Source organism: Drosophila sulfurigaster, chromosome 2L (genome assembly GCF_023558435.1).
Source record: "Drosophila sulfurigaster albostrigata strain 15112-1811.04 chromosome 2L, ASM2355843v2, whole genome shotgun sequence".
Taxonomy (NCBI): domain Eukaryota; kingdom Metazoa; phylum Arthropoda; class Insecta; order Diptera; family Drosophilidae; genus Drosophila; species Drosophila sulfurigaster.
In genome coordinates, this window is record NC_084881.1 from 19,973,298 (window position 1) to 19,998,719 (window position 25,422).

The following is a 25,422-nucleotide window of genomic DNA, read 5'->3' on the forward strand; positions in this document are numbered from 1 at the left end:
AAAGAAACTTAAACACATTGTAAAATATAAACATTTAAGTGTACTTTGATGACAATAAGCTCTACATTAAAGATATAAGTAACTTGGGTATTCCATAAATTCAAAGATAAAAAAACAGCCACTGGTAAAAATTAACCAATCGAAATTTTAGTATAATATATAAATTCAATAATTGTTTAAGATTTCAACAAATGTATATGATATAAGTAGTCAGAACGAAACTTAAAACATATTGTGCCAAAAAAAAGTACTTTCATGACAGCATGCTAAACATTTAAAAGTTAAGTATATCTATTTATATGTTAACTTATTAACGCTTATTACTAACCCAAACTTCTGCATATTTCAGCGTAATTAACAAACAAATTCAAGCAAGAAAAGTTGCAACTACAAAGGACTTGTCAACATGAAAGGAATGTAAGGAACGTATTTAATGAAAAAGGCATTAACTTTTCTTGTTCGATTGGCAGGTGAGTTGGATATATTTTGAATTAATTGCATGTTGAATTTTCACAAGAATCGAGACTGTGTGTTTGAGCCAGTTAAGCAACTCACTTCAGTACAGTTTAGTCACTTTGTGAAAAGTTTTTTTGTTGGTCTGAAAGGAAAAGTGCAAATTGTGTGGTAATCGGAACGCGTTTGCCTAATTAGCTGCCGTTTCAATTGCCGTTTCAGATGTTGTTGCTGTTGTGGTTGTTGTTGTTGTAGTTGTTGCCGGCAGTTGCCAGTTGGCAGCTTGGCAGTTGGCTGTTTCCTTGTCAAAAGGAACTTGGCCAAACGCAGCGCTCGTTAAGTCATTAAAACTGCATGAAGTCAAAACTTTATGGTCTGCAAAGTTTGCGTCAAAGCAGAAACAACCCAAAAAAAGAGAACAAGAAGAAAATCCAAAAAAAAAAGAGCTAGCTGGAGAAAAACCTTTTGGATAACGGGCAGCAGCAAATGCAGAAGATTCCGAGGCGAGAGAACATCAAAGCCAGCGAATGGTAATTCGTTTATAAAAAATGCCAAGGCCAAGGGGACTCGCCTCTGTAGACGCATTTCATTTGCAGACAATAAGCAGGACAGCAACAGCAATAGCTACAGCAACAACACGTCAGTGTAAATAAATTAAATTTGAAGCAGCTCTTTGCATACAAAATAGTAGATGTGGCAAATAAAACTCGCAAAGCTGCCTCAGATTTCCAAAACACATGCCACAAGAGCGGCAACCGATACCGATGTCGATTTCAAAGTCGAAGTCGAAGTCCCGAAAGTCGATGCCGAGTCATCGACAGCCCAGCTGCCGCGTTGCACGTGCCGCCGTCTGTGTCTGCCTGTCCCATGCTGCCACAAGCGGTAGCAAGTGGCATGTCATGTCTGCGGCTCGAGCCTGTGTCTGACCTGAGACGCGATGGCTTCTCGATGGCAACATTGTAACAACTCGTTGTTCGCTGTTTTCCACTTATTTTAAAAACGACAGACCTCAAATGATTCAAGGCGAGGCGAAGAAGGGGCAGAGTCTCTCAGCGATGCATGCCACACGATGAGCCGGCGGAAAGCGTTGCCAAAATCACGGCACAAAATCATCGACAACTGGCAATGTGTGAATTGAATTTTCAAACAATTTGCCGTCAGTCAGTGCTGAAGTCAGTTGCAGCGCCGCTTCCTCTGGCGCCTTTCTTCCTTCTCTCCTCCCTTTTTTTGTGCCACCCCTTGACAATGCCATGCGCTTCTTGTCATACCTTAAGGTTGGGCATTGTGATTTGGTTGTAAAGTTTGTTTAAAAGATAGCTTAGAGTTGACTTTTATTGAAAGGTTTGTTCATAAGGGTACAGAAATTTGTATGCTGTCAAAAATTGTATTTTTCAATGTTACATTTTTGCCTCTTTCTCTATTAACTATATTTCTACTTTATTGAATACATTCTTGGGATTATTTTAAGTCTCATTGGATGAAATCTCTAAGCATTTATATCTTAAGCCAAATTCGGAATATAGTGAAATGTTAGTTTTATATTGTTCAAAATTATAATAAGAAATTCCCAACCTATTTTATATAAATTAGATACACCTATAACCTATTAGTTTCGATACTAAATTATTAATATATATTTTGTTTTTTAACAATTATAAAACGAAATCTTCAAACTAATCTATATTGAAATTCTGGAATACTTTTACTTTTTCATTTTTTTGTACTTTATTTTGTATTTATTTTTATTTTTAATTTTTTTATTTTCACTGCATTTTTTTTTATTTTATATTTTACTTGTATTACTTTTATATTGTTAACATTTAAAGTAAGTTAGAGTATTTGCACTTCGGTATTTGCTTTCATGCATCCTCCTTGTATATTTGTTGGTTGGTCTCGCTGGTTTTGGACTGTGCATGGAACGTGCATGATTTGAGATTTGATTTGCTGTCCTCCGCTGTGTTTTGTGGCAGACGCGCTTTTGGCTACATTACAGCCACACGAAGGCGGTTGATTCTGATCCTGTTTCCTGCACCTCAACTCCATCTACAGCTACAACTTCAGCTGCGATTCGGATTGCGATTGCGTTTGCGATTCCAACTCCAACTTTGTTTGTACGTCTGCTTGTTTGTGTGGCGGGCATTTTAAACATTTCTCTCACGTTTCGGATGTTTATGCCATTAGCGTTTAAGTTGCCATACAAAATGCGTCTCGTAAATAACGAAATGGTTTTCCTCTTGCCCATTGTTCCACGTGCAGGGTTGAATAGAGAAAGAGGCTGAGGCTAAGGGAATGGTCAACACATTGTTGTATTTGTTATTGGTAATCGATGCTGTTGCCAGTTATTAAGCGTGACTGAAACTACACAGATTCAGATTTATGATCGCACAAGCAGTTCTTTAGAGTTAACCCCAATAAAAAGGTGGAAAAAGTAAGGAAATTGCTTTCACTATTATATCAACTTGTTTAATTTAATGATTTACGATAACACAAAAATCGTTCTACGTTCAAGAATCCAAGTGGAAACAAACAGTTTCGCATTGACAGAAGGAACAATAATGACTTATGCCAGGACAAAGCTTCTCTTTCTCATCGGAATAATCCCAATTTGTGTTGTGCCAGGTGCTTGAAAAGTCTTCCATGTCCTCATCCAGATCGCAGGAATCACTATCGAAGTCTGCTTTATTTTCATATTTACAGATGCAGTTATTTGCAAATTCTTCCTCTTCAATATCGATCGGATCTGTCTGCGATTCTTCAGTTCTGTATTTCTTTTTGATGCTTCTCTTTAGCTTCTTGCGTTTCTTGCATTTCTTTGGTTCCGAAATCTTGGTGAATGTGGGTTCTGTGATGGCAGCCATGATTTCCGCTTCGTACGATTGTTGCCGAATGTCGGCTTTGCTCTTGAGATTAGAGACCAGCTGATATCGATGACTGATGTTATCGATAGCTCGCAACGATTGCTCGAATGCCATCTCTAGTTGTTCCATGGCGTCGAGCGTGTTCTGGAGAAAACTATTACACATCATTTTGTACACTTGAAATTTAGCACTGTCATTTCTCGAATATTGTAAAATATATTTTTTAAGTGACAAGTATTTTAAAGGGAACTTGAGTGGCAATATAAATGTGTTATTATTATTTATTATTTCTCTATTTTCATATTTTATTTACTAACAATCTTGTAATGAGGAACTTAGAAGCAGAAAATAGCAATTTTCTTTTTAAAATACACTTTTAATTGACAATTATTTTGAGGGGAATATTAATATTATTTCTTTAATTTTATATTTTATTCACTATATTGTAATGAGTACTTAGGAGCAGCATTTTTATAGAGAAATTTTGATTTCAAATAAGTTGATAGCTCTTTGTTTTAAGAGGTAACTCTTGTTACAACGAATTTTTATAATTCACAATTATAATCAGAGTTGATAATTGAGACCATCTGATGATTAATGAGAACTCAACATCCTCTGGCAGTTGATTAAACGCATCTCATTTGCGGAGAATATTTGCGATGCATGAGAGGATGAGCACAAGGATTTGCGACAGCTCATTCCTAATCAGAATCAAATGGCAATGCCAGACAATCAGTCAAGCGTTTAATAACTCTGAACTCGATGCAATCTGTTGCGAGACAGACAAAGAGAGAGAGAGAGCAAAGAGAAACGTGGCAGCAGCGAATAAAATTTATAAGATATCTAACACGCATACATCATTTTGATATGCATGCCACGGGCACGTTTACGAGTATTTGCTTAAGAGTTGGAGCTGAAGTGCTTCAGGCAAGTGCAGAGACAAGCAAGAGGAGGAGAAGGAGAAGGAGGAAGAGGAGTCAGAACGTTGGGCAGCTGAAGCTCAATAGTGAAAGGGTTTGTGAAGAGGAGCAAGGATAGGGCATACTTACTTTGCTGCTCACCGCACATGGACAGAGCCATTAATTTTGCTGCTCGCTCTCGAGACCGCATGCAATTTTTCTTCAACTTGGCTGCTATCGCCTTTCAATGGCAGGAAGTGAGCAGAAACCCAGACGAGAACATAGAGGAGTTGCAGGCTAGCAGGCTAGGAGGCATTCAGTCAGTTAGTCAGTCAGCCAGATAAGTGCGGTTTATGTGCGGCACGTAGAATATCCCATTCCGAACTCAATACAGTCAATAAATTGCCGCTGACCAGCAAACAGCTGAAGAAGGATTGAAGAGTTGAGGGTTTAGCATGTGGTCCATGTCTAAATTGATGCCCTGCACTTTTTCCCCGCATTGCACTTTAAGTAAGTAACTGACTGCTTAAAGCAAACGTGAATTTTGGGGATAATCGCAAAACAGTTGCCAAGTTGCCGCAGAGAGTTGAATTCCAATCTAAATGAACTTTATATTAAGAGCTCATTAATGAGGCAAATGCCTCGAGTTTCAAAGCGTCGCAACTATGCAGACAATTAGGGTCGAATCGGGGGCGGCATACTCTGCGTATGCGCAATATTGTAAATCAGAGCAAAACTCACTCCACTTCCTTCGCTCAGAAACGCCCAAATGCGGTGCAGCTCTACAAAACATTCCAGAGGAAAAGTCTGCCGGAAAATATGTGATTAATTCAAATTAATATAATCCCATGTTTTTACGCTTTTCTTTTCCTTTTTCTGCTCTATGCTCTGTTTCGTTTCGTTTCGCTGCGGAAATGGAAACTACTTTCTCAATTCTACCCCTGTGCAGCGACCTCCTTTTCGGGTCGTATGTTATGATGTACTGACCTGGTTGTATCCTAGTCTGAACTCATCCTCATGCTACGACTGAGTTTGGCTTTGCCTCTGCCTGTGAGGGTGTGAGTTAATAATGTGCAGATATGCGAGCTATGACAGCCTCTAAATTTGTGCACATTTTTCACATTTTGCCATTAAATTTGTTCCTTTCGGTTTGGTATTTATCATCGGGAGGTCAACCATTTTTTATGCGCCTTCTGCTCCTTACTCTTTCTCGTTCCTTGTGCCGTGACTCTGCGCCATGCAAATCTATCAACATAATAGATATGCAAATGTGCCACAAGCTCGCAAGTCACAAGATTTACTAGGCTAGATTAATATGAACTCGTTGGCTTGGATAATGCTAATCATAGTGTTGGACAACACCGCTTAGATAACGTGTGTGTAGCATGATTGGATAATTTCCTTTCACAAAAGTTTCCATCGTATAATTTCCATTATTAATCATAATTGTGGCGGCAAGAAAAACTTTTATCTGCTTTTCGAAGATTGAAATGAAAAATTCTAAAATATTTGTAGCTAAAAGTTTTCTTTGTTACAAGTAAATTCTTTAGTGTAATACATTTGTTATCTTAATGATAGATAGATTTGAAATTAAATATATTTTGTATCGTTAATTCTGAATATTGTAGTAGGACGTGTGCCTACACACACATACACACATATATATTAACGTGACGCTCTCTCGGCTATCCGAACTCTCTCTCGATATTGGCTCTCTTTATCTTTTCTCTCATTTCACATTTCTATGTTATACATAATTAAGCTATACGGTCAGTCTTGATCGAGCAGCAGAATAAATCAGACGTTAAGCTGCAATTCGTGTTTTATTAAGTGTGTATAACTACCACAATTTCAGAAGTGGGATCGGCTATAAAAAAAAAAAATGAACACGTCTACATTTGAGAAATACACTACGACACAATTAAAGAAGTGGCTAACAGCGCTATGTTTGCCCGCGACGGGCAACAAGGCAGAATTAATAAAACGATTGCTCGATGTTTCACCAGAGATGTTTGAAGAAGTACCATCAGGAAGCAACGATTTATTAAATTTGGCCAATATTTTGTCTGGCCAAGAAAACGAATTGCCCAACAACATCGAGCGTCATGATCAGACTCAAAGTGTTCCCGAAAATTCTGACCTAGGAGAGAGTATTCGCCAGGATTTGCTAAACACTATTCAAAAGCTGCAAGAAGAATTACGTTTAGTCAAAGAGGAATTGCGAAATTCTCAGAACAACGCAGCTGCACATCAGATGTCTACAACAGAAATAGACAACAACAACAACGGCGCCACACAGTTTTTGCGCGCAGCTGCACAGCGTTCGGCGCCAGAAGTCGCGAATTTGGGCGACAACAACAACAACAACAACGACAGCAACGGGATCGACACAAACAACAACGGCGCCACACACTTACTCGATTTGTGTACAGCTGCACAAAGTGCGGCGCCAGAAGTCGCAAATTTGGGCGGCAGCAACGACAACAACAACAACATCAGTGGTTTTCTATGTCAAGTTATGGGCAGCACTGGAAATGTAACGGACAGTACTGTAGAAGAAAAGAATGTACTAAAGGAAGTAAATTGTGGATCAGCGGTCTCGCTCGCACTCGCAAAGGAAGCTACGCTGGAGTTCGACGGAAAATATTGTGCACGTATTTGGGTAAACCAACTCAAAAGCGTTGCAGATATGTGTAAACTTGACGAAGAGTCGCTTCGGATGTTATTGGCCGTGAAGTTAAAAGGAAACGCTCAGCACTGGCTTCATGCAAATTCAACTCGCTTGCGTGAACCTTTTCACAAGCTTTGTGATCAACTGATAATAACATTCGGCACTGTAGCTTCGAAGACAGAACTACGACGAAAGTTTGAGTTACGAAAGTGGCAACAAAATGAGCGTTTTGCAATGTACTTCGAGGAGAAGATCGCCTTATCACAATCCATTACACTGGACAACGATGAGCTTTTGGAACACATTATCGAAGGTATACCGGAGCTGAACTTACGCAACCAGGCGCGCATTCAGAGATTTGGAGATCCAGAGCAGATGCTACAAGCTTTTGCACACATATGTCTTCCGAAATACGATGCGATAGAGGGTACTAAGATGACGGCGGAGAACAACGACAAGTGATGCCACAACTGTTAGGAACATAGATTATTAGGCAACAAATGTTAGGAACACAGATTGTTGGGCAACAACTGTTAGGGACATCAACTGTTAGGGACATCAACTGTTAGGCAACAACTGTTAGGAACATAGATTATTAGGCAACATCTGTTAGGAGCACAGACTGTTAACGATAACAGAACGAATAATGAAAACAAACTGTTAGGAAATATTTATGCTAAACCACAACTGTTACGAGATTGTTATGCTAAATCACAACTATTAGAGGATCAATTTATTAAGAGCGATAGATTAAATGAAAAAAAAAAAAACTTTTATGGAATTATTAGAAGAAAATAATTAAGAACAACAAAGATTTATCAAATTAGTAAACTCAGCTTCTACTTCCATGTTTACATGGAAGAAACTTTTCAATGTTTTAATCAGGCAAGAATTAAATAATAAGTAAAAATGTATAAAAATGTTTTACTGTACGAAATAATAGCAAATGTAGTAAATAAGATTTATTTATATTTATATAGACATAAGACTAAAAATAATTATTCTTTGTAAAGTCAAGATCAGGAGATCTAGTTCGCAGGATGGCCGAGTTGTAGTAGGACGTGTGCCTACACACACATACACACATATATATTAACGTGACGCTCTCTCGGCTATCCGAACTCTCTCTCGATATTGGCTCTCTTTATCTTTTCTCTCATTTCACATTTCTATGTTATACATAATTAAGCTATACGGTCAGTCTTGATCGAGCAGCAGAATAAATCAGACGTTAAGCTGCAATTCGTGTTTTATTAAGTGTGTATAACTACCACAATATATAACTTATAATTTTATTTTGAAATTATTTGTATTTTTATTATTATCGTTTATTCTTAAAACGTCTGCAAATATAACTTATACTCAGATAAGTTAAAGCAATGTTGAAAAAATTGTCTACCATTTTAAGTTAACATATATTTGCTGAAAACTAAAGCAAAGTATGCAACTTAAATCGGAGTAGTATATGGAAGCATTAGTTGTTCCATCTCTCATTCTCTTCAGCGCCACTCCGCTTAAGCTAACTTCTATTTATTTTCCCCTTCGGCTTAGAACTCAATTAAGTTTACGTTTGCAAGTTCGCTTGTCTTAAGTGGCTGCATAGATGAAATTGCAGCTGTAGCCAACACTGGCAGACAGTGTTGAAGAGGGACAGCAGAGTGTGTTAGTATTTTGTTTGCGCTTTAAATGAAGTGAAAGTCGCACTTTTATTTGTATTAAATATTTACGACACAGCACAACGTGAAAACCGTCTGACAAAGTGAAATTCAAGTTCAGCAAGAGAGAGAGAGAGAGAGAAATAGGAGAAGTCCGTGAAGAGTTTCCTAAGTGCTGTGCTTGAAAGTGTTGCTGCTGCTCAACTGAAAGTGGAGAAGAGACTCACAAAGCGCGACAGTAAGCGAGTGAGTCAGAGAGTGAGCGAGTCATCGTCGCGTTCGCAGAGATTCACCTCGTTTGAGTATCTCCTCGAGGCGTCGCCTTTCCTTCACCGTCAGAACCTTCTCGAGGGTCTCCAGCGTCGAGTTGATTTCCCGCTTCGAGTGCAACGGCAGCCAGAGCGTGGTAATGGCAAAAGTTCTATGCGGAAAAATGATTGTTAAAAACGAAAACGAAAATGAAAACTCTATGCAAAATAGCATTTGGCTAATTGAGTCGCTCTTTCTCACCTGTGCACACGCATGGCGTCGATGGCACAGCGTTGCATCTGTTCATGCATTGCCATTTCCCAGCGGAAACGTTCGTTGTAGCGTCGGAATGCGGCCACATAGCGTCGATGGCATATGTCAGCACTATGAGGAAGGCAACGAGAGGGAGAGACAGGATTGTAAAATGTATTAAATCAACAGGAAATTGCAATTTTCACACAATTTGATTCGATCTGTTGCGAGACGAAACTAGATGAGTCTCGACTCGACTCGACTCGACTCATCATTACACTTACTAGGTTAGCTCTTTCTCGTCCTGCGGCGGCCGCTGCCCGAAGCCCACACGTCGAGCGAGAAGCACTCGATACCATTGCTTTTGCAACGCATTCATCGGCCGCTTGAAGGGATTCGGATTGGGTCTGCCCGTTGGACTTGGACTGGGACTCGGGGCAACTCGATTGCCATTGCGCTGACTGTTGCCATTACCATTGCCATTGCCTGTCTCGACCTTCTTCTGCTGCTGGTTGCCTTTCAATTTTTCCATTTCTCTCGTTGCACCGTTTACAAGTTTTCCGTATTAAGTTAGAGATTGCTTCCTTACCGTTGGGCATTTGCCAATGCACTACAAAAAAAAGTGTTGCTCTTTATTGTTGCTCCCCGCTGTATAGCACCTATTTCTATTGCAGTTGCTGTTGCTGTTGCTGTTGCTATCGTGTTGTCAGCTCCATGACGAGTTTATCGAACCAACAAGGCAAATGGGTTACACGCTTGGTGGGAAGGGGGTGGTGAGGTAAGGTGAGGTGTTCAGCTCTGCTCTTCCGTTAACTGTTGCATATACGAATGCATTTTGCGTGTTTTCTGCTCACTGCACTGCGAATGAGTTGTCTGGCTAAATGCGCGATTGATGTGCCATAAAAGAGTTGCAAACGTTGATTAAATGCGCTTCAAGGATGACGCTCTATTCCATCTGGGCGGAACTTTATTTGGTATTCATCGATCAATTGTGATTTGAGCTCTTAAATTGACACAACAATAGATAACAGATTATGTGAGAAAGATAATAATATTTGTATTGCAGTTGTGGTAGGTTTACAATTTTGTTGTTTTGTTTTGTGTTTCCTTCTTTTTATTTAACTTATTATGAAAAGTAAATTTTATAAATGAAAACATTGAGAGATTTTCACATAAAGAATGTAAAGAATTACTGTTCTCCATTCCATATTTTCTTTTACAAAATAGACTTTTATTTAAGAATAATACATTTTTTAGTCTATATGTTATTACTTTCCATATGTAAAAAAGTACCACCACAATTTGGGTTCAATATCAGTTAGTGTTTTGTAAACAATTTTATTTAATTGTAATTACGAAATACTATTACTATTATTATTTGCATTTTTAATGTTTTACATAATTTTTGGATTTTAAATTTTATGGCTTTTTAAATTTTTTCGTATCTTTAATCTATTTTGATTTCTTAAAATTTTGCTTTTAAAACGTGTGTAATCACACGTGTATACAAATTTTGCTTTATATTAAGTGTAATTATGAAATATTAGTCACATCTTTTTTAAGATTATTCCTTAAACTTAATTTTTTATTATTATTATTTTAATTTTCACGCTTTCTAAATTTCTTCGAATTTTTCCTTTAATTTTTTTCAATATCCGTTAATTACAATTTCCATTTCCATTTAAATATAATCATACACATTTCTATTTAAATTTTATTTTAAAATAATCAAAATCACTGTGTGCAAGAATTGATATATCACTTATTGCGGTCTAAGTAAATATGCCCCAAATTCCACTTTTGAGCCAACCGTAATTTACACAGAAAACACTTCGATCGTCCTATTTAAATGATGGACAGTTTTGACATTTCGACTTTACCTGCCCCAACTCGAGCCTGTTTTGCATAGAAATAGACAAACAGGGAGAGAAGGAAAAGAGAGAGAGAGAGAGAGAGTAGGGGAGAAACTGGCAGGAATAACTGCCAGTCATTCATTTTAATCAATAATTTTTAGCAGGCATATTTAGATCAAGGGGTCAAAGTTGTTGCAAGCTCAGAATAGTCAAAGTTCGAGATGTTGGAATTTAAGTTGTGAATATGTGTTGCTAATCGTAAGAAGATTAAGCGGATGATGTTGGTCTAGTGTTTGTTATGAGTCAGCCTCACTGGTAGTTGACTTTAAGCAGTTCGCTTAACCCGGTCTAAAGCGATATCAATGACAAAGAGACAGAGCAGTAGGCCAACAGCAAGCAAAAGTCACAACAACAACAATACGAATATCCTTGCAAACATATCAAACGGACAGTGACATAGACTGAGGCCGAGGCGTAGGCGTTGTTGAGAAGTCGCAGCTGTTGCCTGGCAAGTGTTGCAAGAGTGTTGTTGGTGTTGGCATTTTGCCAAGTAGACAACAAACAAAACTATTGAACCAAGTGGCGCCTGTCGCAGTTTATGGCCCGGCCAAAAGGCAATCATAGAAATGTGCTCTAATTTAAAGTGGCATAAAAAACGACAAGAACAAACGACGAAGCTAGAAAAAAGCGCAGCGCAGCAGCTGGCAGGACAACACACATATGACACGAATTGAGAATGTTGCCAGAAATGCAGTGGGCTAAAATGATTTCTTATATTTTTTATGTCTGTTTGAGTTTGGGGTCCTCTCCGTTTCGGGTCGCTCCGGGTCGAGCTTGGGGTCGAGTCAAGTTGTCGACGACGTCGATGTTGTAGCAAGCCAATATCAACATTAGTTCGCAGTAATGTCATGAACTTTTCGTTTCATCTCTTATTGCTTTTCTTTCCGTATTTTCCTGGTCTCAGCTGTTGGCAGCGTCGTCTTTGTCAGCGCTTATTGATGGCAGCTACAGCTAAATGTTTTTCAATTTATTTTATTTGCCGGTTTTTTTCTGCGCTCACATAATGTAAGGCACAAAATAGAAAAACAAAATATCTAAAAAAAAAACAAAAACAACAAAAAACAATTTATTGGCGCCTTATGTCTTGGCTTTTATGGCCCTTTGCGCTTGCAGGCCAATTGTTTTGGCCCTTTTGTGCCCTTTTGTGTGTGCTTGCTGCGTATCAGCAATTTGATTGATGTTGCAACAATTTTGCAGCATAATTTTAGGCTGACAGTTCAAATTTCTAGCACAGGCACGTAGGAGCTGTTACATTTCAAATTGCCGCCTTCCGTCACATTAAATTACTTTTTAATATGAGCATATATCATTTACTTGCAATATGGTATTTAGTTACATTACTTGATGCAGATTGATAAGCAACTTATTTTATAATGTATTTATTTAAATTTGAATTTCATGTTTCTTTTCCAGGACATCTCGGAAAAACAGCCAGCGTTTTGATCTTGCAAAGAACTAATTGAATTACGACATCCATAAATTTACATATTTAATATATTGTTAAAAATCAAATGTTAATAACATGTTAAATTATTATTATTATTTTATCGCAAAAACGAATACAATTCCTTATTGCGACTAAGACCTTAAGTTAACATATTAAATTAGTTCTTAATGAATACAAATACGTCTTAGTTTACTTTAATATTTATTGTACAACAAACATTAATAAAGAGAACAAACATGTTGAAAAATAAATCACATAAATCTATTAAACGCGGAAGAGGTAAGTAATGTTAAGTATTTACAACAACAACAAAATGCCAAATGGCAACAGTAATTTCAATTAATAATTAAAGACTTCCTAAAAGTATGCAACAGAAAATGTGCATTTCAGGACTCGGTAAATTCCCTTAAATACAAGGTCATCCTAAAAGTAGGCAACAAAAATTTAGTTTTCTCAGGAACTGTAGGAATGCTTAAAATTACAAAATCCTTGATAACTCAAAAACTATAAGGACGATTTCAATGTCCTTTGGCAGGTTGATAGACCTAAATAATAGAGGCCGTTTGACACATGACTCGCCAGGATCCAACAGGATACGGCTGAGGTATTCACTATTTTTTGTACAGAAAAAAGTCCTCGAAACTTTGTTGCTTGAAGGATATTCGTCCTTTTGAGTATGCCAATCGATTTCTATTGACTAGAGTTATCCATGTGCCAAAGGACATCACGATCGTCCTTCAAATGACCGAGATACGGCGGAATTTCTGAAAATTTCGCAATTTTTCTATGCCTACCCCTTAAAAAAATTTCAGTTGTATTTGAAAAATTTGAACTTCTTTTTTTTAGCAGATTCTTAAAATCCTTGAATGCCTTGAATGTTCATAGCACTGATCAACCTGATTAGAAAAAGGTATGTCCGTCTGGGATCCTTAAGGATTTGACTAAGTTATGGGTAAAAAACGAATATTGTGTGAGCATTATTTGTTATTCATTGCATACTATTAGGGGCACCGATGCAAGTACTTAAGCTAAATGAAAAGCGGTATAACTTGGCTGTATCCTGTTACATTTTCAAAGGATACATATTGCTGTGATCACAAGGACCAACTCTATCGATTGGCATCAAAAAAATATGGGGTCATCTAAGGATCCAACACTTGTAATTTTTTGTCTCGTGGCTTAAGAGGAAATGGTAAAATTTGCAAATTGCCGGATAACTCGAGAACTACAAGGACGATTCGAATGTCCTTTGGCAGGATAAGAGGCCTCACCAAAAGATTTCGTTTGACACAGGACTCGAAAGGATCGGACAGGATATGGCCGATATATACGTTATTTTTTGTGAGCAAAAAAGTCCTTGAAACTCAGTTGTTTGCAGGACCTTCATACTTTTTAGTAAGTCAATCATTTTGAATTGATAAGACTTATCCTTGTGCCAAAGGACATCACGATCGTCCTTCAAATGGCCGAGATACAACGGATTTACGGAAATTTTCACAATTTTTCTATGCCTACCCCTTAAAAAAATTTCAGTTGTATTTGAAAAATTTGTAGGTCTGTTTTTTAATAGATTCTTAAGATCCTTGAATGCCAGTTCATAGCACTGATTATCCTGATTAAAAAAAGGTATGTCCTTGTCAGATCTTTAAGGAATTGGCGGAGTTATGATTTAAAAATGAATATTGCATGAGCATTATTCGTTTTGTATTGCATACTTTTAGGGGCATACTTTATACTTTAACATACTTTAACATACATAATAAAGAATAGCCATAGCTTGTCCTTATCCAGCCGTATTTTCAAGGCACACATATTGTTGGACTAACTCTTTCGATCTGGATGAAAAAAGAATCCGTGAACTAAGAATCTAATAACTGATCTAAGAAAAATGCGAAAGTCACAAATTCTATTTTTAATATAAGAGTGTTTATTTCATATTTGGTAACATTTTTAGATTCTATACTAGAACAATAAGTTTTTGGCAGTATTCACAATTTGACTTGGCTTGATAAGTTTAAGTTATTAGACTCCCAAATTGTCTGAAAGAAGAAAGTGACAATTATTGAATTATTGTATTTAAACTTAATTAAAATATAAATTTATAGGAAATAAAGCACAATTTTATTTAAGAAAAGACCAGAATTCATTATTATTCAAATTATGATAGTCAAGGAATTTGATTCTTAAAGTTATGCAGCGATTATCTTCATTATCATTCATTGGCTCATTAAACCAATAGCAGCAATTAGGTTAAAAGCAAACAGTTTAAGGCACTGAAAACACTGTTTGACTTTCTGCTGAGCACGAGACAAGGAATGACAAACTGTCAAATGAGTAAATGGATAAATGGATAAAGACGCAGACAGACAAGCTGCTACTTATATAGAAGGAAGGGAATGTTGGTTTGTGGTGGTGGAGTGAAGAAAGGCAGAGAAGCAAATGCATGCGAGTCTTTGGCACAATGAGTTGATAATCCCAAAGGCAAACAGACAGAGCTACCACATATGGAGGCAGATAGACCACAGCAGCAGTCAGCAGGGAGGAGGATGAGGAGAAGGAGAGGATGTGTATGGAGTCAGAGGATTTATGCGTATATATGTTGTATGTATGCAAAAAGCCAAAGCCAGAGAGCAACAATAATAAAGGCGCATCATCATCAGCGGTTGGTTTGTTGCCGCGCTGTCAGCACAAAAGTATGAAATATCATCTAAAATAGGAAATGCGTAAATGCGAAATTCTACGCAACGGAAACTCGACTGAAAGCGACGTTGATTTCCATCCACACACACGCATGCATATCCAACTCACTTTGAGTGTATGAAAGTCAATTTTTCATTTAGATAACTTTGACATACGCAAACGTCATGGCTGGTCTGAGGCCGCAGGGTGGCAAGTGTGTGTATCTGAGTGTGTGTGTGTGTATGTGAGTTGCTGCACATAACGATTTAGATTCGAGTTCAACTAAGTTCCTGACATGCTGCTACTGATGGCGCCATCCAGCCATCTAGCCATCCAGCCAGTTTTTGAGCATTTGGGCGGGCGCCAAAATGCGGGCAACGTTTTGATAAATGAATATTCGGCAAAGCTCATGGGGGTGTCTTTGTATGCGTGTGTGTGTGTGTGTGCGTGTGGGTGTGAGTGTGGCTTAAATGAAATGTTAACAATTAAACGCAGCAAGCAGAAATCCAACAAGCGGCGACACGAAAAGACTATCAAAATACACACACATATAATAAGCCAGCAAAGGCTGTTTACAAGCGTGGCGTAGCACGCGTCGTATGCGCAATATTATAGCATATATAAATTGGAGTCGGGTTAAGGGATGCTGCTTGCATGCTTGCTTGTTTAGTGTAAACTAAGCTTGAGCATTAAAACGAAGGTGAAACTCTAAAAACAGCAGAAATGCGGATAAAATCCAACAGCGACTTTCAGTGAGATTTTCATTATTTTCCATCACGATGTTCTTTTCGCTGTTGTTGTTGTTGTAGTTGTTGTTGTTGCTATCTTTGTTGTGTGGCAAATGAAAACAAGTTGTTTTGTATTTGCACAGCGTGCCTTACACATTGTTATAATCATAAAAAGTATTAAAAAGTAACAAGACAACAAGAAGAAGGGAAAAGCAAAAGGAAACTCCTGCAAGACGTTGGCCAGGTGGGTCTCGCTGCCATTTGAAGTTGATTGCCCATTTTTGGGAAGCTACACTTGTGTTTACCCACTTGAGATGCTAACAGCGGTGATGAAAAGCAGCCGTGGCAAGGGGGAGGGACCGAGGGTGAGTTTTTGTTGTGTGTGTGTGTGTGTGTGTGTTGGAGAATCTGGTCGCGGCTTATGTACAAAATTTGCGCTTAGGTTAGCGTGAAATGATGTTCAGGTAATAAAGCGAGGCCTGCGGTTCGCTCAGAGCGTTGCACAGGTGCGCTCTGTCTAGGAAAGCCATCTTCAGAATGAATAGTGCTAAAGGAGCTGGCCATAAATGGGCAGAGTGGAGAGAGTGATGGGGAAAGGAAGGAGCAAAACAAATAAGCATAAAGTATGCAATAGAGAAACTGAGAAATTTAAGCGGGAGAAATCACATTAATAAGAGGAAAGATAATGCTGAAAGGAAACACTTGTAATAATTCCATGTATATAACTATATAAAATACATATAAAAAATATAAAATATACAAAATACAATAATTAATATATAAATTTAGAAATTAAAATAGGAAAAAAAGATAAACTTGTGATACCTATGCAATATGTTTCATTAATTTATACTAATATATATGCATATTATATATTATTATATCTATATATATTGTAGTAGGACGTGTGCCTACACACACATACACACATATATATTAACGTGACGCTCTCTCGGCTATCCGAACTCTCTCTCGATATTGGCTCTCTTTATCTTTTCTCTCATTTCACATTTCTATGTTATACATAATTAAGCTATACGGTCAGTCTTGATCGAGCAGCAGAATAAATCAGACGTTAAGCTGCAATTCGTGTTTTATTAAGTGTGTATAACTACCACAATTTCAGAAGTGGGATCGGCTATAAAAAAAAATGAACACGTCTACATTTGAGAAATACACTACGACACAATTAAAGAAGTGGCTAACAGCGCTATGTTTGCCCGCGACGGGCAACAAGGCAGAATTAATAAAACGATTGCTCGATGTTTCACCAGAGATGTTTGAAGAAGTACCATCAGGAAGCAACGATTTATTAAATTTGGCCAATATTTTGTCTGGCCAAGAAAACGAATTGCCCAACAACATCGAGCGTCATGATCAGACTCAAAGTGTTCCCGAAAATTCTGACCTAGGAGAGAGTATTCGCCAGGATTTGCTAAACACTATTCAAAAGCTGCAAGAAGAATTACGTTTAGTCAAAGAGGAATTGCGAAATTCTCAGAACAACGCAGCTGCACATCAGATGTCTACAACAGAAATAGACAACAACAACAACGGCGCCACACAGTTTTTGCGCGCAGCTGCACAGCGTTCGGCGCCAGAAGTCGCGAATTTGGGCGACAACAACAACAACAACAACGACAGCAACGGATCGACACAAACAACAACGGCGCCACACACTTACTCGATTTGTGTACAGCTGCACAAAGTGCGGCGCCAGAAGTCGCAAATTTGGGCGGCAGCAACGACAACAACAACAACATCAGTGGTTTTCTATGTCAAGTTATGGGCAGCACTGGAAATGTAACGGACAGTACTGTAGAAGAAAAGAATGTACTAAAGGAAGTAAATTGTGGATCAGCGGTCTCGCTCGCACTCGCAAAGGAAGCTACGCTGGAGTTCGACGGAAAATATTGTGCACGTATTTGGGTAAACCAACTCAAAAGCGTTGCAGATATGTGTAAACTTGACGAAGAGTCGCTTCGGATGTTATTGGCCGTGAAGTTAAAAGGAAACGCTCAGCACTGGCTTCATGCAAATTCAACTCGCTTGCGTGAACCTTTTCACAAGCTTTGTGATCAACTGATAATAACATTCGGCACTGTAGCTTCGAAGACAGAACTACGACGAAAGTTTGAGTTACGAAAGTGGCAACAAAATGAGCGTTTTGCAATGTACTTCGAGGAGAAGATCGCCTTATCACAATCCATTACACTGGACAACGATGAGCTTTTGGAACACATTATCGAAGGTATACCGGAGCTGAACTTACGCAACCAGGCGCGCATTCAGAGATTTGGAGATCCAGAGCAGATGCTACAAGCTTTTGCACACATATGTCTTCCGAAATACGATGCGATAGAGGGTACTAAGATGACGGCGGAGAACAACGACAAGTGATGCCACAACTGTTAGGAACATAGATTATTAGGCAACAAATGTTAGGAACACAGATTGTTGGGCAACAACTGTTAGGGACATCAACTGTTAGGGACATCAACTGTTAGGCAACAACTGTTAGGAACATAGATTATTAGGCAACATCTGTTAGGAGCACAGACTGTTAACGATAACAGAACGAATAATGAAAACAAACTGTTAGGAAATATTTATGCTAAACCACAACTGTTACGAGATTGTTATGCTAAATCACAACTATTAGAGGATCAATTTATTAAGAGCGATAGATTAAATGAAAAAAAAAAAACTTTTATGGAATTATTAGAAGAAAATAATTAAGAACAAAGATTTATCAAATTAGTAAACTCAGCTTCTACTTCCATGTTTACATGGAAGAAACTTTTCAATGTTTTAATCAGGCAAGAATTAAATAATAAGTAAAAATGTATAAAAATGTTTTACTGTACGAAATAATAGCAAATGTAGTAAATAAGATTTATTTATATTTATATAGACATAAGACTAAAAATAATTATTCTTTGTAAAGTCAAGATCAGGAGATCTAGTTCGCAGGATGGCCGAGTTGTAGTAGGACGTGTGCCTACACACACATACACACATATATATTAACGTGACGCTCTCTCGGCTATCCGAACTCTCTCTCGATATTGGCTCTCTTTATCTTTTCTCTCATTTCACATTTCTATGTTATACATAATTAAGCTATACGGTCAGTCTTGATCGAGCAGCAGAATAAATCAGACGTTAAGCTGCAATTCGTGTTTTATTAAGTGTGTATAACTACCACAATATTTAATCTATATATTATTAACCTTTTTTCGACAACACTTCTTATAAAACTTCCCCAACTAATATGCCCTAAATTCTCCGCCGTAGCGCATTACAATCATATTTCACGCTTTGGTTCATCCAAAACATTCACCGGAAGCGGCAAGCACAGAACACAGCGTATACAATATCAGTAATATTTTATGGCCGTCAGCTTTGCTCTTAGATTGTAAATTTTAATTAAATCTCTTTAAGATGCAATCAAACTGAGGGGATTTTCTCGGACTTAAACTATATGCGTATGTCATCGGAGCAACAAAAAAGAAGAGGGACAGCAGCAAGGTATACAAAATATATATAAATATATTTTATTAAAGCGCTCGCTCGCAACTTAACCTTCAATATGGCAGCCGTAAATGTGCGCCACGAACATACAAACACATCACACATACGCAACGTTGTACTGCGCTGCCCTTTCCATTTCAATGGCCGCAGGTGCTGGCTACGTGTTGCGAGTTCCTAGTTGCTTGTGGCTAACAATGACGCCACACCAAGCACTTGGAAGCCACAGAGCAGCAGCAGCAGCTGAAGTCGGAGTCGGAGTGGAAGTAGTAAGTAGTAGAGAGCAAGAGCAGAAGCAAGACCCAGACGACTTTTCGTGGTCGGAAACCCTTGCAGAAAGCATTTTTAGGTTTTTTGTGTCTGTGCACCTTAAAAATCCTTAGACTTTTGTCGGGTCGCTCAGTTTATTTTCATTTTATTCCTCTGGCCAAGGAGTCAGCCAGACGCCTTGCTGCTGTTGCTTCTGCTCCATTCTCGATGCATACCTTTTTGGCACTTTGTTGAATTTATCGCATAAGCTTTTCGCATACTTCCGGGTAATTGGCAACACCATGTTCTACACCTCACTGACTGTGTGTGTGTGCTGGTGTGTGTGCTAGTGTGTGTGAATGTGTGTGCGTTGCGCATTTAAAGGCGTTAAGGTGCAAATTTATTTCCACGCTACCTTTTTTGCCATCGTCCATCGTAATGAGCACTTTGTGTGCGTTATATTTCTCGACCCTGACATATGGCCAAGGGACCAAAAGCACCCTCCCCACCTCTGAAATATCCTTACTCCTTGCCAGGATCTTTGCGTCTGCTCTGCTCTGTTCTGCTCTGTCTGGAGCTGCGTAGGCACATTGGTCCTGGGTTATGGCTACGGCTCGTTAAAGGCGTCTGGAGTGCTCGGCATTTTTGCACTTGTGGTTTTCCATGTTATTGTTCAAAATTGTTAAGCACATTTAAGCCTGATTTAGTTCCATATTTATTGTATTTACTGGGCGACGCCCTCTTCACTCTTCACTCTTCACTCTCCCTTCCCTTCTCTTTACTTTACACTCTCCCCCCTATGGCCATTTTAATGAGTTATGTTAACTGTTTTTGGGGTCTCTCGATGTACTTTATGTGCACTCCGCACTTAATGTGAAGCTGTTGAAAACGCCCCAAAATCATTTCAAGCCGTCTACTCTATTTATGATGCCAAACTGCTTTTGTGGAGCGAAAGTTTTAAAGCCAAAACTTTATACACATTTTTATAGATATTTAAAGTTGAAACCGAAATAAAATTGATAGTTTTTTGCTTATCAAATTTGAGGTTTAATAAAGATTTCTTATCAATTAAAATAAAAATGAATTTATGAAATTGAATATTTGAATTTGTTTTCCATTTAAAAGAAAAGCAAGAGCCAGAATTAAAAGTCAACTAAAGCTTGACAAACATTTAAAAATGATTTGGGCATAAAATCAATTTCTCTCAAACATTTTTGTTTTCATACTCGCTACACATAGTGTAGAAGTGTATTTGTAACTTTGTGCCTCTATGTATTATATTTTGCATGTAGTACAAATCAATATACCAAATTTAGGATTCGGTATTGTACATTCAAACAATCGGTATATTTTGCTTGTAGTGCCAAATATAGCATTCAGTATAATATTAGTATTCTCTAGTATTTTATTTGTTACATTTTGCTTTTACTCAAAGTGAGTAGATGATATCTCACAGTCGAGCACACTCGACTGTACCTTTCTTACTTGTTTTCCTACTAAAAATACTTTAAGCAGCTGCTTCAATTTCATGATAGTTCTTTAACACTTTTGCAATCGTAACTCGCATCACGTTTGCTAACAGCTGCATCAAATTCTCCGAAATCTAAATAAACATATTATATGATAATAAAATATTGATATCCTTCTTGTCTTGTGAAAATCACATTGACAGCTACCCAAAATGATGGCGAGTTGCTCTCATGCATTATTCTACTACCATTTTGAGGCTCTATAAAAACTAACCTCAGCTCAGCAGTTGAGTAACTACACTGCCACACCTTCTTTTTTTTTTTTTTTGTTTGCTTCCTTGCAAAAACAGAGTCAGTCAAAAGGACAAAAAGCATGTCCTCTTATCGTAATCTTTTCCAGACAGCTGCGTTGACTTCCGTTTATGGTACAATTCCGTTTCGTTCCCCATCTACTTCTCATCTACTCCACCAACTTCTTGATGTTGGCGACCCTTTTCCGATGATGATGGAAAGGCCAACGCCGCATTGCTTTATGGCCATAAATATTTCATTATGAATTTTTTCGGCGTGGTCTCGGCAAACGCATTTCGCATTTGCTATCTAGAATTTTGCCTAGAAGTAAGTCCCGAAATAAATAATAAAAAATGCAATCCGTTGCCGCTTCAATGAACCTTTGCGACAACTCGGGCAAGAAGGGAAGTAGAAATTTTTGTTTTTACGCGTCAAAATGTGCCGCACGGTAGGGTTAAGCATAGCTAAGTATTGATGTTTGGAGTTGGGGGGGCTCATTCTGTTCTCCATTCTCCATTCTCTATTCTTTTCTTTTTCTGCCTTTCCGTGTTCGTGACATCTGCAGGTCGCATTAATAATTAAATCAAGCAATAAAAATTCAGCACGAGTGGCAGGCAGAGAAAAAAAAGAAGCACAGCTAAATAGCAAATACATAAATTCAATTTTGATATGACGGACTCAAGAGTTATCTTATGCTTTTAATGATCATCGGAAATGAGTTTTGAGCAAGTCAATGAAAATGTTTAAAAGCTGAATTTAATATTCATTTCACTTTTATGTTCAATTATTTATACATTTTCTAGCTTAGTCTCTCATAGCCTCTAGTAAAAGTACAATAACTGGGTATCAAATACATAAATCATTCACTTGCCGCACAAAATAATTTCAGCCCCAAAAAGTATGCTATGCAAAAGTTCAATTGACATTTTCTTGGTTTTGTGCTTGGCAGTTGTCTTTGTTGTTGTTGTTGTTTTTGTTGTTGCTGTTGTTATGGATCTGGTTGTTGTTATAAAATGTGCACAAACAAACAAACAATTAGATATGTATGTCTATTATTTATTTTTGCACACGAATTGCCAAACTCATAATAAATTAACATTGTCTTGGAAAATTGAAAATGCCGCCCTTGCACCGACAGCAACAGCAGCATTCTTACGCACGAATAATTCTGTAATGAAAATCGCTTCGTCATTGCAAGAGAGATCCACGGACCAGAGCACAGATTCCGGTGGATGCCACACTCTCTCTGTGAAGTTGCCTGCTGTCTGCCTCCCTCCCACTTCCCCCCATCGACTGCGGAGACGGCTTCGCAACATTGTTGTTAATATTTTGCTCAGTGCTCGCAAATGCGATTAAAATTGTTAGAGAAAATTACGCCAAGAGATTTTCGCGCATTGTTGTTCTGCCTTCCGCACACACACACACACACGCACACGCATATAAATCTGTGTGTATTTAGCGTATTTTTTTTTGTAATCTAATAAAAATAGTTTGTGAGCGGGTTTGCTCATAAATTCGCAGATAGAAATTCCGACAGCGTAAAGGAAATTACAACAAAATTAAGAAAGTTCTTGGCAAACAAAGTGCGACCGCTCGCAGTGCGTGCAACTTCAACTTTAATCAATAAAAGCCGCATGGGGGCTGCTCTCCAAAAACCTTCTTTCTTCTCATACATATGTATGTGTGTGTTTGTATGTGTGTGTGTATGTTGGTAAGTTAGTATGTAGTCGTACTTCAGAGTTATTGTTGTTATCCTACTGCTACCCCGTTGCGCTTTGTTATAAACTTGCTGAAATTTTTATGAAAAGCATTCTCATCCGGGCTTAAGATTCCCTCATTCCCAATCTCTTGTAAGCTACTCTGACTTTGGCTTTGGGTCGCGCCCTTTGACGCTCTCTGTGCTCATATCTTGTTGCTTGTTGTTGCCAAGGCGTTTGTAAATATTTTAATTGAAATTAAATTTTAGCTACCTCACAGGATTTTAGTCGAGTTTTTCTTGCTTTGTTGCAGCTTTCTCGCTTTTGACTTTTACCTTTACCTTTACCTCTACTCTTACTCTTGCTATTGTCTTGGATTTATATCTGTTGGCAAGTCGCCAGAGCATTTGCAATATGAAAATCTCTCAGGTCAGCAGCTAGAGGAAAGGCAAAGATTCAAATGTAAAATATAGTTTGCAAAGCCAAGCCAAAGCTTTGCCTTGTATACAAACTAGGATTTAAAATTGGTTGCCATAGTTGTTGATTTCACTAAGATTTACTTGCGGGTTAAAAAGATATATTAAATGTGAAAGATATAGCTGAATATTGTACATTAAAGAACTAATTTAGTAAATGAATTATATTAAGTACAATGATATAAATGACATTATAAAGCAAATAATACTATTTTCTATTTGCAATTGAAATATGTATAACTAAAGTATGCCTGAAAAAGATAACGATGAACTTTAAAAATGTTATGCATTTATGTTAAATTGAAGCTATACTAAGAATCTATTAAGTGCGTTGATTTTCATTTGGCTTGCATCGAAATATGTTCATAACAAAAATTACACTGAGTTCTAAAAGCAATAAAATATCTAACTGAACTTGCTTTCACAATGAAACACATAAATATAATTTCAAACTAAGAACTATGTTAAGAATCTAAGTTTTCAATATTACAAAGTTGAATTGATTCTTTTGAATTGACTCTAAAAATACGCATATTAAACATTCACAGACATCACTATAAAAGTAGTTTGAATTGATGATGATGACTATTTGCTCAGTAAATATAATTTTAAACTTAGAAATTTGCTAAGCAGCTATTGAGCAAACATTTTGTTGTATTGATTAGATCTGAACTCCAAAAGTAATCGAAATTCACAACATGAAATTCATATCGAATTGAAATAGTTCTTACTACAATGTAAATGGGTTTTTGATCAATAAATACATTTGCAAAGCTCAGAACTATGTTATACTAAGCAGCTGTTAAGAAAGCGTTTTGCATATTACTCAAATATAAGTTTCCTTTGACTAACATCTTCAAATAATACGATAAAAATGCCAAGTTTACCCAGTTTAACATAATATGTGGTCATATCAGTGACACATTCATATTTGCCACAAAGTTCTCCCAAGTCCAGACACATTTTGGGTTGCCACAGCCCCGCAAAAGTGACTTTTGCATTCAAATAGACAAAGAGAGAGAGAGTTTCAATGGCGGTCGAAAAAGTTTTTCAAAGCAATTAGATAAGGGGTTTTGCTGATTTTAAAGTTTTTGTCCACTCGCATATCTTTTGCGCAGACTTCGTTTCCATTGAAACGAAGGCTTAAGAGATGAGAGAGGGAAGAAGGAAAAGGTAGTTTTCAGATAGTGGAAAATCAGCTTTTGGCTTTTGGCTAAGAGAAAGACTTGTTCGGACAACGCATTTAATCAGCGTAAAGTTTTTTTTGGGTGGAAGAACACAAGCAGAAGTTGTAAAAGTCGCCAGCAGCTGCAGTTGACCGGAGAGAAGAAGCACCTGTGAGTGAGGAGGGAAAGTGGGGGGCAGCTCGAAGGGTAGCTGACCGAAACCTCATTAAAGGTTCTCAACCTCCTCACAAAGTTCTCTATATTTAGCTTAAATAATATTTAGGCAAGCGTTAACGGATATGGCCACTAACTTGAGTGTTTTTCTGGTTTCTGTCGAAAAACCAGCAAAACAAAGAATAATATTTAAGCACTTAAGTGTGGCGACCAGCCTCTCTCTCTCTCTCTCTCTCTCTCTCTCTCTCTCTGTATGCTGATCCTAACTGATTCGACTTGGTCCACTTGAGAGAACTGAACGTCCTTTTGGAGTGTGCGTGCGTCCACTCAGAAATTAGTTGGAAGATGAATGGCCGAAAAGTCGCAAAGTTTTGCAGCTTTTACTTTGGATTTAGTGTGGCGACGGCTGTAACTGGCTGGTAAGAGTTCCCTTTTCCCCTTCCCTCTCTTCCCTTGCTCTACTTCTATTACTCCTCCTCCTCCCAGCAAGTCTTTGACTCTACATCATGCTCTTTAGTCTTTATTTAAAGCACAAACTTTTTTAATGAATGCTCTTAGTTCTGCA

The 25,422-nt window shown here is 37.8% G+C and overlaps 2 protein-coding genes across 2 annotated transcripts in view; both read right to left on the minus strand.

Moving 5' to 3' along the window:
- Positions 1-2,890: 2,890 nt before the first annotated feature.
- LOC133850170 (uncharacterized) lies at positions 2,891-3,557 on the minus strand. Its single transcript, XM_062286168.1, has one exon. It carries the CDS (start codon positions 3,477-3,479, stop codon positions 2,958-2,960), a length of 522 nt encoding a protein of 173 aa, XP_062142152.1. The 5' UTR covers positions 3,480-3,557; the 3' UTR covers positions 2,891-2,957.
- A 4,628-nt stretch (positions 3,558-8,185) lies between these two features.
- Positions 8,186-25,422, minus strand: part of LOC133841538 (uncharacterized) — a 46,439-nt gene continuing 29,202 nt past the window's right edge. Inside the window, exons 3-5 of the mRNA XM_062274093.1 lie at positions 9,322-10,040; positions 9,047-9,169; positions 8,186-8,957 (exon numbers count right to left, since the gene is read on the minus strand). Of these exons, the coding sequence (XP_062130077.1) occupies positions 8,804-8,957; positions 9,047-9,169; positions 9,322-9,569 (525 nt within the window). The 5' untranslated portion in view covers positions 9,570-10,040 and the 3' untranslated portion in view covers positions 8,186-8,803. The remainder of the gene's footprint in view (positions 8,958-9,046; positions 9,170-9,321; positions 10,041-25,422) is intronic.